The sequence below is a fragment of the Furipterus horrens genome, unplaced genomic scaffold (assembly GCF_987537825.1).
Source record: "Furipterus horrens unplaced genomic scaffold, mFurHor1.1.pri manual_scaffold_10, whole genome shotgun sequence".
Classification (NCBI taxonomy): Eukaryota; Metazoa; Chordata; class Mammalia; order Chiroptera; family Furipteridae; genus Furipterus; species Furipterus horrens.
Window position 1 is genome coordinate 98,798,327 of NW_028327180.1, and position 16,034 is coordinate 98,814,360.

Here is a 16,034-nt window from a genome sequence, read left to right on the forward strand (position 1 = left end):
GAGGGACCAGCACGTGCAGCCGTCCGGCGGCAGGACTGAGTGTGATGCCTTCAAGGCAGAGCAGTGTAGCTGGGCACAGCAGGTGACTAGAGGGAGGACCGTCCTAGATGAGCTCGGAGAGGAGAGCCAGACAGGGCAGGGCCTCATTAGCCAGGGTAGAGACGCTGGGTTTTATTTTAAATTAGATGGAGAGCCACTGAAGAGGAGCTGCAGGGAAGGGGGTGAGCTGATGGGTGCTCACCTGGAACCTGTGTGTAGATGAGGTGAGGGGCCACTTAAGAGGGGGTGCCAGCGGTCTTGGTGAACGATGGCGGTGGTCCATGGTGAGTTGGGCCAGGATGGTGGCAGTGAAATGGAGAGGGGCAGGCACCTTGGGGCTCCACGTTGGAGGGAGCGTGGAGAGTGAGGAACGGGCAGGAAGATGACTTGGGTTTTGGCAAAATCCCACACGCTCCGCTATATATAGAGGAAACACAATTTACCACGCAGTACTACGCCCGCTTCTTGGAACCCCAGCAAAGGCAGGACCTTCAGGGAACCAGAAGGAAACAAGGCCTGGTTTAACCCAGGCCTTCAAAATGAGGGTGTGGATTACAAGGGGGGCTGCTACCCTAGCCCCCTCTCCGCCCTCATTGAAATTCTTTGCTTATTTGAAAGGGCGCGAGAGATCATGCTTTAACGAGTAATGAGTGGTAGGTACTTAGATGAGTTCAACAGGCTCTAATTCTGATGAAGCGTTATTCTAATTTGGAAGGGGCTTATAGAAGGAAGATGAGATGGCGGGACAGTGCAGACAACTCAGCCTAAGAGACGGGGCTCAGAAACCAGAAGCTGAGGTGCGCGTGCGTGTGTGTTAGTTTTGTGGCCGCGAGGCAGCGGGGAAGGAAGGAAATGGCCAATTTCCCTGCCGCCAGGTCTCAAGGATTCTTAGTTCCCCATACAGTGGCTCCCTCCCACTCATTCAGTCCCCAACAAACTCAGTGTCCCCTCCTTCACAAAGGGAAGAAAATGGAGAGTGTTTGACATTACCTCCAGGTTAAACTATGGCCACAGACATCCCCTGACAGGGGGGCCAGTAGGCCTGAGCCACCGTGTGCCTTCAAGCTTGGGGACCACACTCATGCCCTCTGCCTACAGCACACAGACTCCAGGCTTTTAAGTCCTGGTCTCATTACAAGAAGAGAAAAACGGTGACTGTGTGAGGTGATGGGTGTTTGCCACTTGCTGTGGTGATCATTTCCAAATGCACACAAATATTGAATCATCAGGTCATACACCTGAAGCGAATATGTTATATGTCAATCATTCCTCAATATAAAACCACCCCAAGCTCCCGTAATTTCTTGAGAAAAGCACAGTTCTGTGACATTGTATTTTGTGAGTTACTAGTGTTGATTTGTTCTGGGGGTTTTGTTTGTTTATTTTAGGATTTTACACCAGGTTTATTGAGGGAAAGGGTTAGAGGTAAGAGGGAAACTCCCGGTGTAACTCGAGGGCCCATAGGAGCAAGGGAAGGGGGAGAGGAGATTCCCGGTCCACCTCGAGGGCCCGTAGGAGTTCCCCTCTGTTTATTTAATGTAAGCATTTAAAATATATCACAATTTCTTCACTTAAAAAAACATGTCTCCCTCTTGCTGCCCTAGCCATGGAATTGGTCTGGGCCCTTTTCCTTCTCAGACAAGTCCTGGGGTTAGTGTTTTGAAAGCAAGAAAGCAAGGACTCTTCCAGCCCCTGCCCTCCCCCCCCCCCCCGCCCCCGGGAATCAGTCCCCTTTCCACGCTCAGACACGCGGTGGAAGCTGCCAGAAGCACGGGGCAGAAACAGTGGAGGGCAGAGGCACAGCATGTGAGAGGCGCAGATGAGGCAGGAAGGCCATTTTCTGACAGTCGTATGTGGCCCTCTCCTGGGGGAACGTATGTCCCCATCCATGCCTGCTGCTGGCCAAATGGAGTTCATGGCTGGAAACAGGCATTCTTTGGCTCTCCTCTCAGCCGCTGCAGCTGTGTGATGGGGGTGGGGGCGGGGGGAGGGAATCGTGTCGTTTGTGGGCGGAGATGGCACCTGACACAATTGCTCCTGCTCCTCCCGTGCAGAGCACCGGTACGTCTCCAGGCGCCCTGGGCCCGCGCAGGGCCTCCTCCCCCGGGTGCATATGGACTGGAGATGCATTTTCCCCATGTGCCAGAAAGCGCCGTGGTTGGAATTCAGGCTACTCCTTGGTGAAAAAAATAATTTAGTTCTTTCTTAAAGGCGGAAGTAGGGAGAGGGAGAGAGACGATTTTATCTGGGAGCTGTGACTGCCACCTGGTGGATGACATTAGCTGAGCAACTAAAAAGGCTCCTTACTTAGAAGTCAGCGATTCATTAATTTCTTCACTCTTCTGCTCAGTTGTTTCTGGCGGGGAGAGGGGGGAGATCAGTGAAGGGGAGGGGAGAGACAGCCCCCACACAGTGTGATAGATGTTGTGACAGGGCCACTCTTCAGTAGGGGCTAAGGGTCTGGAGGCAGAAGCCCCCAACCTGGGTCTGAATTCCTGCTCTCAGACCTCCCTGCTGTGACTTTGACTGATCTGCTAAACCTCTCCTGTGGTGTCGATTCCTTATCTGTAAAATGGGGCAGACAAGCAGTCCATATCTCACAGGGGGACCCTGACTTTAAAGTACATTCTCCCTGTAAATGCTTAGCACAAGGTAAGCCACAGAAGAGAGAAAATGTTTTTATAATATATACAACTAAGCTAATATACAGAATATATAAAGAACTCCACTTAATGAATGAGAACCCCATGTATAAATAGAGAAGAGATTAAAACACCAAAGATAATATCCAAATGGCCAATGAACTCCATAAGTCATCAGGGAAATGCAAATTACAAGAAATATCACATGGTTAATTTTATGTCATATTGGCTTGGCCACAATACCCAGATATTTGGTCAAACATTCTAATGTTTCTGTGAAGTTAATTTTTAGATGCGATTAATATTTAAACCAGGAGACTTTCAGTAAAGCAGATTACCCCCATAGTGTGGGTGGGCGTCATCCAATCAGCTGAGAGCCTCAAAAGAATAAGAATGACCTCCCTCAAACAAAGGGGAATTCTGCCAGTAGATGGCCTTCAGACTTGACCTTCAGCATCAGCTCTTCCCTGAGTCTCCAGCCTGCTGGCGTATCCTGAAGATTCTGGACTTGCCTGCCTCCACAATTGAGGGCAGGGGGAGAGACACCCCAATCCTATTGGGTCTGTTTCTCTGGAGAACCCTAATACACATACCCATCAGAATGGCTAAAAGGTAGTGAATGTGTGTGCTTGTCAGTAGAAACTAAAGCTGAACATATGAACACCCTAAGCAATTCTACACTGAGGTACATACGCTATAATAACCTGTGTCCAACAAAAGGTATATGAGGCCTGTCCAAAAGGTGTCCAGCCATGTACTATGAAAAAGAGAGACATTTATTGAAGATGCAAGATACAGGAAACATCATACATAGGACAATGACGCCTCAGTCCCCTTCAAAGCAGGCACCCTGGGACCTCACACAGCTCTCCCAGTCCTCATCAGCTGCCCCATCATATTTTCCTGAATCTCATCAATGGTCTGAAATCTCTTCCCTTTCAAAGGTGATTTTATTTTTGGGAAAAGCCAGAAATCACAGAGTGCCAAAGCTGGGTCGTAGGGGGGCTGAGTCACCTGGGTTATGTGATGTTTCGCCAAAAAACTCCGCACAGAACGTGATGCGTGGACAGGTGTGCTGCCTTGCTGAAGCTGCCCATCACCAGCTGCCCAGAGCTGTGGCCTCCTGGACCGTCTCAATAGTTTTCGTGGAGGTGTGGTCAAGCTTAACGCAAAATCTGAAGCAGAGTCGTTGCTCTACTCGCGCGGTCATTTTGAATGCCATGGCCACACAGGACACACGCTCCCTCAATGAGGTCTACCGCCCCCACTGACACTGGAGGCTCAGGGCGGGACAGTGGCTTGCCCAAGTAACCCAGCGGGTCAGCAGCTGGGCCAGGATGCGCTCAGGCGCGGCTTCTCTCTGGGCAGCGGCTCTCGAGGACCAGGCCCAGCGCCAAGGCGTGCTAGACAAAGGTCCCATGGGAGCCTTCTGCAGCAAAGTGCCGCCTCCCGGCCCCCAACTTCATCTGGGTGACACTCCACATTGGTCAAGACCAGGGCCAGCTCCTCATTCTTAAATTTTCCTCATTCCCAACCGCGGGACGGTGCCCCAATGCCCTGGTCCCCTTCCTCCACCCTCCTCTCGATGGAGAGCACTGCCTCAGAGGGCTCATGCCCCTCTGGCTTGCCCCCACCCCAAGCGAGCTGGTCCCCAAGTTCTTACCACCATGTTCCAGATGAGTGGTCCACCATCCCCCCAACCACGTGACCTTCCCCTTCCTCCTTCCTTCTAGCTTCCCTGGGCCTCCCCTTTCCCTGCAGAGGGGTCCTCCCCCGGACGCCCCTCTGCCCTTTCCCCACGGAGTGACCTGGCTCCCTGGCCTCTCACTGCCCTACCGCGTCCCCATCCCTCATCCTTCCCCCAACTGGCCACCCCCACGCCCCCAGCACATGATCTGGCTCCCCAGCTGGAACGCCCCCACTGTAGTCCGCCCTCCAGCACCCCCACTGTGGTCTGTCCCCCACGCCTCGCACTGTGGTCCCTACCCTCAGCTGCCCCCTGCCCCACAGAGGTCCAGTCCTCAGCCTGCCCTGCCCCCACTTCCCACAGTGACCCAGTCTGTTCTTCAACTACTTCCCACCCCCACCCCCGCCGCACAGTGGCCTCTCCCCTTAGCTATCCAGCCCGCCCCCCCCACAGTGGTCCAGCCCCAGTCGCCTCCTCCCCATGGTGGTCTCTCCTCTCAGCTACTGAACTCCCCGACACACAGCGGTACGGTCCTGACTCCGCCCTCCCGCCGCGCAGTGGTACAGCCCGGCTCTTCAACTACTTACACACGCACACGCACACACGCGCGCGCACACACACACACACACACACACACGTGTCCAGGCCGGTACGCCCCGCCTCCAGACTGTAAGCCCCGCCCCCGGGCTGTAAGCCCCGCCCACTGACTGTAAGCCCCGCCCCGGAGCGTCCGCCCCGCCCCCAGGCGTAGTCCGCCCCCCAGTCAGTGGAGGCTGAGGGCGGTAAGCGGCGGTTGCTGACCGACGGCTCAGATGGCGGCGGCCGGCGAGAAGCAGGGGCGGGGCCCCGTGCGCTTCGTCTACGTGACGCGCTTCGGCTCGCACCGGTGTGGCAGCGCCTTGCAGCTGGGCGGCCGCCGGGCTAAGGGCCGCTCGAGCTCCGGGCTCGAGGCCGGCGGCAGCCAGGAGGAGCCGCGAGGAACGCCGGCGGCGGCGGGGGCCCAAGGCGACGGGGAGCCGCCCCCCGATTCGGAGCCCGGGGGCCCCACGGCCTCCTCAGCGGCGCGGCCGTCGAGTGCGCGGAGCGGCGGGAGGTCGGCGGCGCGTGCAGGTGGTGCGAAGGGGACCGGCGGGCGGGGGCGGGCCCGGGGACGGGGGTGGGGTGCTGGCCGGTCAGGCCGCCTCGCACGGCGTCCTTAGCGGGCCCCTCGGAGCCTGGGCGGCCAGGCCCCGCGCTCCCGTCCCTGGGCTGTCCCTCGCTTCGGGCGCCACTGGGGGTCCGCCTGGGCCTGAATGCGGGGGCCGCGGGGACTCCGGAATTCATCACCGCGCCGACGCCTTTAAGGCGCTGCGGCGCTGCGCCCGTAAAACCGACCTGCCGCGCCACGTGTCCGGTCCCCTTTCCGTGTCCGCCAGGCGTGTTTTGGGTTCCTGCCCGACCAATCCCTAGGTATGTGGTGTTTGCTGCTTCTGGCCGCGGGCTTCCTTCCCGCCTCCGTCACGGCCTCCGCAGGTTCATCGCCTGCGCTCACGGAGCCGCTTGGTCCCTGGAGGGGAACCGCCTTCATCCCGGGTGCCTCGCGCGCGTTCCGGGGCGGGCGGTTCGACGGTTACACACCCGAGATACGGAGCGCTCCGTACCCCCCCAAAGCCCGGCCTCTCTTTCGCGGGCTCACGCCGCCCCCTGTGCCTTTCTTTTTTTTAAAAAAGAGATAGTTTTGTTGATCCCTGGCTGGTGCGGCTCAGTGGACTGAGCGCCGGCCTGCGAGCCAAAGGGTCGCCGGTTCGATTCCCGGTCAGGGCACGTGCCTGGGCTGCGGGCCAGGCCCCCGGAAGGGGGCGCGCGCGAGGCGACCGCACGGCGATGCTTCTCTCCCTCTCTCCCTTCCTTTCCCGTCTCTCTAAACATAAATAAATAAAATCTGTAAAAAGTAGCTTTGTAGAGATATAATTCACAGACCATTCAACTCACCCATTTAAAGTGCACAACGCGTTGTTTTTTAACAGAGTTGTGCAAGCCTCACCGCAATCAATTTTGGAAACGTTATTATTGCCCCCGGAAGAAGCCCGTGCCCATTAGCGCTCCCTGTGCCCATGCTCGGCCCCCCGGCGCCCCGATGCCTGAACCCTGAGCACGCGCTGAGCTACCTTCTGTCTCCATAGATTTGCCCCTTCTGGACGTTTCGTATAAATCGAGTCGTACGATATGTGCATTTTCCTGATCGGTTTCTTTCACTTAGCCTAGAGATTTTTGGGTATGTTAATTTTTTTAGATCCTGGTACTTCACTGAATTCTTTTATTATTAGAGTTGGTGTTATTGTTGATACTCATGATTCTTAGTCATAAACAGATAACTTTATTTTATTTATTTTTTACTTGTTCTTATGCCTGCAGTAGATTTGTTCTGCATAGGCAAATACCTCGAGTACATGGCGAATAGTGGTGGAGGTGGTGGGCATTCTTGCCTTGCTCCCGATCTTAGGGGAAACGCCTCAATTTTTATTTTCTTTAGCGTTTGAATCATGGTGGAGTACGTGTTAAATTTTGTCAGACGCGTGCTCAGATCTATGGAGATAAACATTGTTTCTCAGAGTTGTTAATATGGCATATAATATGCATGGATTTCCTGATGTTGAACCAGCCTTGCATTCCTGAAATGAATCCTATTTGGTCAGGATGTATTCTTTCATCAGGTAGTGTTGGGCTCTGCTAATAATTTGGTTAGAATTTTTGCATTGGTATTTGTGAGAGACAGCTGTCGTTTTTCTTTGTATTTCTTCATCTGGCTTAGGTATCCAAGTTATATTTATTTCATACAATAAATTGAGAACTTTTCATTCCTTTGCAATGCTCTGGAAGAATTTATAGAACATTGGGACTATCTGGTGTTTGAAGGTTTGGTAGAATTCTGGGAAACCATCCGGTTCTATTACTTTTTGTGGGATAATTCTGTAATAACTTTATATCTCCTATAAAAATTGGTTTCTAATTTTTCTAACTGTAATGGGTTGATTTTGGTAATCTGTATTTCCCTAGGAAATGATCCGTTTTTTCTAGGTTTCCAGCTTTATTTACATAGAGGTCTACAAAGTAGTGTCTTAATGATTTTTGAAAATTTCTGTGTTTCTGTGGTTATTTCCTCCTTGTCATTTCTTTTTTTGGAAGTATGAGCTTTCTACCTTTTTCTTCATCAGAATAGCCAGTTATTTTTTTTTTTTCTTTCTCTATTTTGTTAAGTTACCAAAAACCCCCAGGATTTTGATTTATCAATGAGACATTTTGTTAAGTCTCATCCTCCTTAATAAATAAAGATAAATAATACAATAGAGATAAAACTACTATTTTCTTACATGTGCTTTCTTTTAAAAAGTGTACTTTCTACTTTTCATACCTTTATCGAGCAGGACATTTTATTCATTTATTTTTATTCTTTTTATTGATATAAATTTTAGTGCAATGAATTTTCTTCTAATCACTATTTTAAATACCCTACATTCTAATATGCAGTACTTTCACTGTCACTTTTTTTTAATTCTGTATTTTCAGTTTGTATTACCCCTCTCACCCTAGAGTTGCTTAGATTTGAATTTTTTTTTTAATTTCCAGGACTTTTCTGTTCTGTTTTTGTTGGTAAACTCTTGTTTAATTGCACTGTTATTAGTGTTGTCTGTAACATTTCCACTTCATGCGTGTTTCTGATGTTTCTTTTGTGACCTAATCTATGATCCTTCCTTTTTGCGTCGTCTCCCGCAGGAGCCATGCAGTTGGAAGGCTGTCCCTTTAAATCATGCTTGGTCCTTTAGACTGCTTTGGCCCCATTTGGTTGCATGCTTGGTACTTTATGTGGTGTCTGGCTCTTTAAATCCCTTCCCTGAATTCTGTGCTGTGATGTGCCCAGTTATGTTTTAGTATTGTAAGATTTAGGGTGGATTTAATCACTCTGCGGGTCACTCCAGGTCTCCTGTAGGTGTCTTTCTAGTGTCACTCCTTCTTCCTCCCTGCCTTGGAGACTGTCATTTTATAGTCCCTGGGGACTTCTGCATGGTAGAGTGAAATCTTCAGAGAGAGGTACGCTTCTGGAAGATAAACTTGTGAGCTGTTTGTAAGACGTAGTGGAGTTTAGAAATCCAGGGGCAGGCAAATGGGGTAACTCTTCTAACATTTCAAACGAGGCTAATAAGTCAGGGTGGCCCCCTCCTCGTGCAGAACCTGGGAGTATGATACGTTCATAATTTACAGGGAATGGTGGAGGATGAATGCCATGTGGAGGTGCAGATACATGCTTTGGAAGTGGGGAGTAGTTCGGGGCTGAGGGAATCGGGGAAGGCTTCGTGGTGGAGGAAGCTGCATGAGATTTACAGGTGGTGCTGAGACAGGAGGGATCACAGGTGGGAAGAGCATGAGGCCAGAGCCCCGCGTGTGGGTCGGGGGTGGCACGGGATTAGGGAGGGACTAGAAGTACAGCTGGACCGGGTCAGAGGATGCAGAAGGTGAGAGGCAGAGGAAGATTTGAAACATCAGTCTGATCAAAGTCTGTGGTGCATGCGGGAGCCGCCTCGGGGACGTGCACAGAGTACGGGGAAGAAATGATTTCCTCTTCCCTGTTTGCGTTCTCTATACTGCTCCTGGGCATGATTTGGATCCCCATCTAATTAGACAGGCTTGTTGGCGTCTGCCCTGAGCCCAGGGAGCAGGTGTCGAGGTTGGGCGAGACTTGCAAACAGAAAACACTGGGAAACCAAGCGAGTCTAGTACATGAAAGGCCACAGGCACTGACTGTGGGGAGGGTAATTCGGGTGTGCGAGGGGCGGAGCTCCGCTTGTTTTCCTGCGTGTGCTCATCTGTGCTGTCCTCTACGTGTTACACCTATGTAAGCAGGTGCGTTTTCCCTTGCAGCTACATTTCTTTTCAGACCCCTTGTGTTATTACCTCGGTGGCAAATCTGTACCGTTTGCCATAAATAGAAGTTAATTGAAACCAATCTAATCAAGGCAAAACAATATGAAATTGTAGCCCGGTAGGGTGTCTGCTGAAGGCTGTCTGTGGTCATAGAGGGCGGTGAGCAAGCCTCCGAGAGGCCTTCATGACACACCGATTTCAGACCGAGTGTTTCTCCTTGGCGCGATCAGAAGGCTGAAACAGCGTCGGGCCGGGGCCTAGCCCCCCGTCGTGTGAGCGGACGTTCTTTGGCGCCGTGACCGTGACCGTGCGCACGCAGGGTGCCCAGCGAGCTTCTCCCACACCAGGACGTGCCACTTTCAAATGAGCTCTCGTCTACTCAGCAGACGGGATGGTCATTGCATAGCTAACTCGTATGGCCTGAGCCACTGGGCCTCTCGCAAAGAATCAGACACACTCATCGTGTGTGACAGGTCCTGTAAGGACTGGGCCCAGGGCGCTTCGTGAGACCAGAGCTCGTTCCCGGGAAGCCGAGGATTAAGTGAGCAGGAGGGAGCCGGGCAGGGGAGGAAGGCAGGAGGGGCATTCCAGACGGCAGGGGAACAGTTACGAAGGCCCCCGGGGAACACGGCCCATTGTTTTACGGTTCTGTCTCAGGACACACAGCTAACATGGGGTCAGCAGCGGGGCTCGGTGAGGAGTCGGGTGCTTACTCAGGCTGACGAACTTCTATTGGTGTCTCCTGTGCGTCTGGTCGTGTGGACAGAAAGGTGGATAAGGCGCCCAGCCATGGCCCCTAAAAGGCCGCAGCCTAGTGGGGGGACTGCAGTATAAACACGGGGTGTAAGAGTGCGCTGGCCGCTCTGGGGGGTTCTGGAGCCAGTGCCGTGCAGGCCGCGGGCTTGAGGGGGGCTTTAGGGAGGAGGGAGCTGTGAGCTGTGTCCTGAGGAGCAGGTAGGAGTTCAGCTGGCGCGCAAGCTTACAACGCAGCGCTCTCGCCAGCTGGAAGAGCGAGGGCAAGGGCTGGGCGGGCAGGAGGGAGGCAAGCTGAGGGGCCGCAGGAGTCTGTGGAGTTGGAAGCACACTGCACCCGGGGGTGAGTGGGGAAGAGAGGAGGTCGTAGGAGTACACTGGGGCAGGATGGGGTGCTGGTGTTTGCTTATTGTTGCTGAGCTTTTGGGGGCTCGCCTTTCAAATCAGGAAGGGAAGGCTATTTCCTAGGCACTTACGAGGTAGTCTCTGGTTCTCTTTCTTCTTTCTGTTTTCCCACCGTTATATTGGTTAACTGAAAAACCGGTATCACACAGTGATCAGAAATATACCAACAATTGTAAAACTTCCCAAAGACAGCTCAAGAGATGTTTATAGTTGTTTCTGTTCTCGGGATAGCGGTAAAATAGGGACTGACCGTGATATTTCCTCTTCTTTCATTTTTTGAAATTAGGTTCAATCCAGAACACTTCAGCTAAAAAGTTTGATTATTCCATATCTTTGGATGAAGCTTTCAAAATAATGAAGAAGAAGAAAAAGGTATAGAAAAGAAGAATGAGCAGTATTTAAGTTTAGATTAACCTCTCTAAATACAAATGTGTGAAGATAATCAAGATAGTAAAAATAGTTTCACCTTTTGAAAAGTTTGATTTACTGAAATGAGAAAGTAAAATTAATTCAGCAGAAATGGAACTTGGTTTGGAAATATTATATTTATTAACCATAAAGAATAGTCTTTGGAGTGTTTGAAGGTATAAAACACATTTTAATCAAAATGTAACTCACTGGGAGAGTTTTCAAAGCATGAAAATATGTTCCATAGACTGTAACAAACTCTGATAGATAATGTAATGTAAGAAGAAAATTATGGCTCTCGCGGAAAAGAATAATGTAACTATTGGTGTCGTGTTGCCCTTTTAAAGACAAGGAATGTGCGTTAAGTGTCTAGCAGGAAAGCTGACAAGGACAGACCTGTAGCGCTGAGTCCTTTTCACCTCTGGTCCAAATGTCATGGTTTTGAACACGTTCAAGATGAGTTGCTCCACTGATCTTTGCTTCCCACTACAAGTTTCATACTTAAGTTTAAAGACAGTGTTGGCTGATCGTGTCAAAACTGTCCTTTCTGAGCTGGGGTTGGAGTTCTGATTCACACACAGTAGCATTCAGGGTGACTAACCGCGTGGGTTTCGAGTGAGCACCTAATCTTCCCACTAAGAAATAGTTCTTCCAGGAACCAGTCCCTCTTGGGTGCTAATATTTACTTGTAACTATTATGTGCCAGACACGGGTAAGTGCTTCACAAATATTTTTTATTCTAATAATCCAAAGTATGAAGTTATTCCTAGATGAGGTTAAAACATTTGCCCATGTCAAGCAACTGGGGAGTGGCAAAGCCAGAATTTGCGCTGAGGTCTCCACGTTCGCTTCCATGGCCTTCATTTTTTCTATTCTAGTGCATTTGCACTCCCTAGTTATTTTGCTTTGATATGTCTTAGCAGAAATTTTTAATTCTTATGTACAATAAAATACATTAAAATCAAATTATTGCCCAGTGGTTTAGACATAGGAATAGAAATTCATTATGTTTATCATTGGGTTGGCCAAAAAGTTCATTTGGTTTTTTTCCATAAGATGGCTCTAGTAGCACCCAGTTGTCTGTAACTTCATTTGGAATAATTTGTTAGATTGCATTGTGATAGCTGTCATATCAGCGTGCATTTAAAAACATTTATCAAAATTGGTGGATTTTTGTGTAGCCATTTCAATATTGAAGATGGAAGAAAATATGCAACATTTTCAGCATATTATGCTTTATAATTTCAAGAAAGGTAAAAACGCAACTGAAACGCAAAAAATGATTTGTGCGGTATGTGGGGAAGGTGCCGCGATGGATCAAAGGTGTCGGAGGTGGTTTGCGGAGTTTCGTGCAGGAGATTTCTCACTGGACGACGCTCCACAGTCGGGTAGACCGGTTGACGTTGATAGCGATCAAGTTGAGAACAATCCGTGATCTACCACAAGGGAGAGAGCCGGCATACTCAAAATATCCAAGTCAATAAAGTTATTGATAAAATAAAAAATGTATCTTTTACTTTACATAAAAAAACCATAGACTTTTGGGCCAACCCAATATCTTTCAAAGCAAAAGTGAGTGTGTTGAAACCGTTGGAACCACTTAGGTAGAGCTTTATAAACACGGCCTTCGAAAGGAAACTGTCCAGGACAGTTAATTTAAATACTACAGAGAGGAAATGCTGGCAAGTTGCGTGGGGTGGGGTGGGGTGGGGCTGGAAATCATATAACTCAGTGATCATGGGGAAAGGATTACATTTAAGTTTTAGGTCCCTGGGCGCTAATATTGCTTTATAACGATAATACCAATTGACGGGTGGAATAGCTGAGTCACTCCCAGTTGCCTCCATCAAAATGCGTTCCTGCTTTTCTGCTTAGTGTCCCTTAACTGTGCTGTTTTTTTTAAGGTTTCAGTGTGGAAAAAAGTACACAAAGTCATTTGTAAAATGCTTGAAGAAAATGAAAAATATAGACTCAGGCTGAAATGCCAAGAGCTGTCTAGTGAAAGTAAGTATAATTCGTATTTTCTTAAGGACTGGCTTCTGGAACAGTTCAGTTACTCTCGGATCACATTAGAACAGTTTTCCTGACTGTCACGTGGGAACGCAGCTCTCAGATAACCACTGCTCATCACAATGAAAAGTACAACATACCAGTATTCTAGCAGTGGGTTAGAGCGGACCACGGGGGCAGGAGTGAGTGGGGGTTGCGGAAGATGAATGTTCACTGGGATTTACTGGGCAAAGGGAACACACTTGTTTGTTAATCTGGATTTTAATACTGACTTTTTAGTACACATTACAGAACTCACCCATATTGATGGAGAAAAACATTTAAATGGCAAGATAAAATCCTATCACTCTAGTCCGATGCATGCTGCCATCTAATTTAATGCATTTGACAAAGTCTGCCCTGAGCTAGGGTCTTGATGTCATTGCCTCATTCCTGGACAACATCTCATAAATTAAACCACGTTCTAAAGTTACATCAGTAGTGAGTGTGAGACTGTGGTCAGAGCAACATTAGATGTGATCTAGTGTATTTATTTAATTGGAAGATCTGGATTCTCAGGCAATTAAATAGGATTGAAAATCTATGAATTGATAAATTATAACAGTCATTTTCGTTCCTTCACGTGCATGTCCTAATACATGTGTTACCATGCTGGATGCTTCTGTAGGTTCTTAGCACGGTCACTCGATGACAACTTCTATTTTGACAGTCAATCTGCAGAATTTAATTTTGTGAGGGATTTTCAAACAATAGTTATAACAGAATGCTGTTTTATAAGCAATGCAATGCTAGAAACCCATTACCGTTTGTGTAATATTGCATCAATAATAGCAGAAATGGTTTGCAATAATGGCACATAAGCCAATGTTCAAATTAGCGGTACTCTGTTTTACTTTTCTCATCCAGTTAAGGAGAACGCGGCAGGAAAGGTGATGAGGAGGAAAAAGTAGTCAGTGGTTTTCTGGGTGAAAAGGATGTTTGAATGAGCCAAGCAATGTGCAAAAACCTAGACCTCGTTCTGAGTGTTAATCCAGACCCAGTTACTTCAGTAAACATTCTAGATTATATCTGATTTTTCTCTGGCTGTAACCTTGAACTTGTCAGGTTCTCTTGTACTTCAGCAAGAGGCCTTCTCTTAAACCATTGAACAATCTCGTATGGATTGTTTGACAACTTAAAATAATATGCTGTGTTTTTCAGAAATAACCTCTTATAAACAAAAGGCGTCCTTGTAATTCATTATTTTAAACCAGATTATGAAAACTAATAATCATGTTTTTAAAATGTTGTAACTTAGTCCCTGATATATATTTATTAATAGGAAAACCATTCCTAGAGGCCAACTTGAATTTTCTTTATATTTTATATTGTTTCTAGACTCGGATTACACAAGAAGAATCTTCTTATCATCTTCTGGTAAGAATCTATTTTGATCACAAGTATAAAATATAGACTTTTAAAATTTCCTGTTTCTATCCTATTTTCTCCAACCTGTAGTGTATACTCATTGCTAATTCCAGCCAGCGTCCTTCCTTACACCCCGTGTTTGACACATAGTAGGCACCCATTAAATATCCATTGAAACTTAATAAACTTTCTTTGGGCCTTGTCTTTGCAATGCTATTGAAACTGCTGTCTCCAAGGTCCACATTTTTCTTTTTGTCCGTGTGCCTGCTTAGTTCTCTTTCCCCTTTGAACAGGCTGTCACACCTAGTGATATTTGTCAGAGCTATCAAAACGGAAAACAGAGGGGTGACTGCTGCCTGACAGTCTCAGCGATGTGAGAGTGTTTTCAGTGATCACTGATTATGACATTTTGTATTAACGAGATCAATTGTCATCTTTTATTTAGGGTCTGTTTACCAAGAAGATTATGAAGAATTTAAAGATAGAACTTGAAATTGAATCATAATTATTGGTTAATTTGAGGGTTTTTCATTGGAATTGGTACTTACATAACTGAATAAAAAAATACTTTCTCAATGAATTAATAGTATTTCTTTGCAAGTTAACATTATTTGTTAAATGTTTTTATCATATGCATACTAATATTATATCAGAATTAATATTTATACATATTCTTTTAAGTTAAACTTATACATGCAATTTAAATTAGCATATTAATGCAATTGCATCCTTTTAAAATTGCCAACTTTACCTTCTATTAATGAGGCTGCAACTGCGGCTTTATTTATTCTTTCATTTAGGTGTAATTTCTAAATGAAACTTGTATTAAATTATTTTTGGCTTCCTCACATTTTCCAAATTTTGCAATTATTTTATGATAAAAACCTACAATTTATATAGCAAAAATTATTTTGGGTATTAAAACAAATGGTTATTTAAGCCATTTTTTCATCCTAAGGAAAGGTTATAAGTTTATGCAAATTCTCTATTATAATATGGAATATTTTAGGAAAATTTTTGTGCAGAGATTAGGTCCTTTCCAGACCTCTAATTAATAGATACATTACTTTTAAGTCAATGAAGTGAGAGATTCAGAACTCTGGAAATAATTTAGAAGTGCTTTTCAGTGAAGTCCTTTTATTTCTACTCATTATTTATAATCACCTACTAATTATACCAGTTTTTCCACTTCTTGGTGATGTGGTATCTCTTCCTAAATTGTATCAGAGTCCGAGGTGGGACTGGGAAATTACAAGGGAAAAACAAAAAGAGGTTTGCCCTTGATCAAGCTCCATGCGGACTCCTTGCTTCTGCCCCTGGAGGTGGAAGGTCCTTCCTGCTATTCAGGACAGTGACAGTCATGACATCCATTCTTCCGGGCGCACTGACACGGTGGGCTTCCTCACTGCTCCTACAGTGGCACCGCAAAGTGGCAGAGTGCTCCTGAAGCAGGGCAAGAAGTAAGGACTGTAAAACAAGCCACAGTCTTCTCCTCCCTCTAGTTGTCATTAAATTACCCTGAGACCAGAACAGCCTGGGATTTGTGGCAACACGTCTTTGGTGGCTGGTGAGCAGATCTACCTGTTTCCACACCCCTGGGCACACGGCTTAGGCTTGGCCCGCCGCGCCGTGGCCGCAGCCTCCCGACAAGAGGGCCCCGCACCTGAGGAACGGGCTGGGAAATGTTCAGGCCGCTGCGTTCCTGGGTGAAGCTTCGGCTTTTAGCTTGTAAAACTCAAGTCGTCGTCAAACGAGGAACTTCCTCGCTTACGCTGTAATTAATG

The 16,034-nt window shown here is 47.5% G+C and overlaps 1 protein-coding gene across 1 annotated transcript; it reads left to right on the forward strand.

Annotated features, from left to right (window-relative positions):
- The first annotated feature begins 5,180 nt into the window (after window positions 1–5,180).
- Window positions 5,181–15,845, forward strand: CUNH5orf47 (chromosome unknown C5orf47 homolog). The gene is made up of 5 exons (XM_090288593.1): window positions 5,181–5,478; window positions 10,712–10,797; window positions 12,738–12,837; window positions 14,221–14,259; window positions 15,753–15,845. The coding sequence occupies exons 1-5, from the start codon at window positions 5,181–5,183 to the stop codon at window positions 15,770–15,772; spliced, it is 543 nt and encodes a 180-aa protein (XP_090144719.1). The 3' UTR covers window positions 15,773–15,845.
- Window positions 15,846–16,034: the final 189 nt, after the last annotated feature.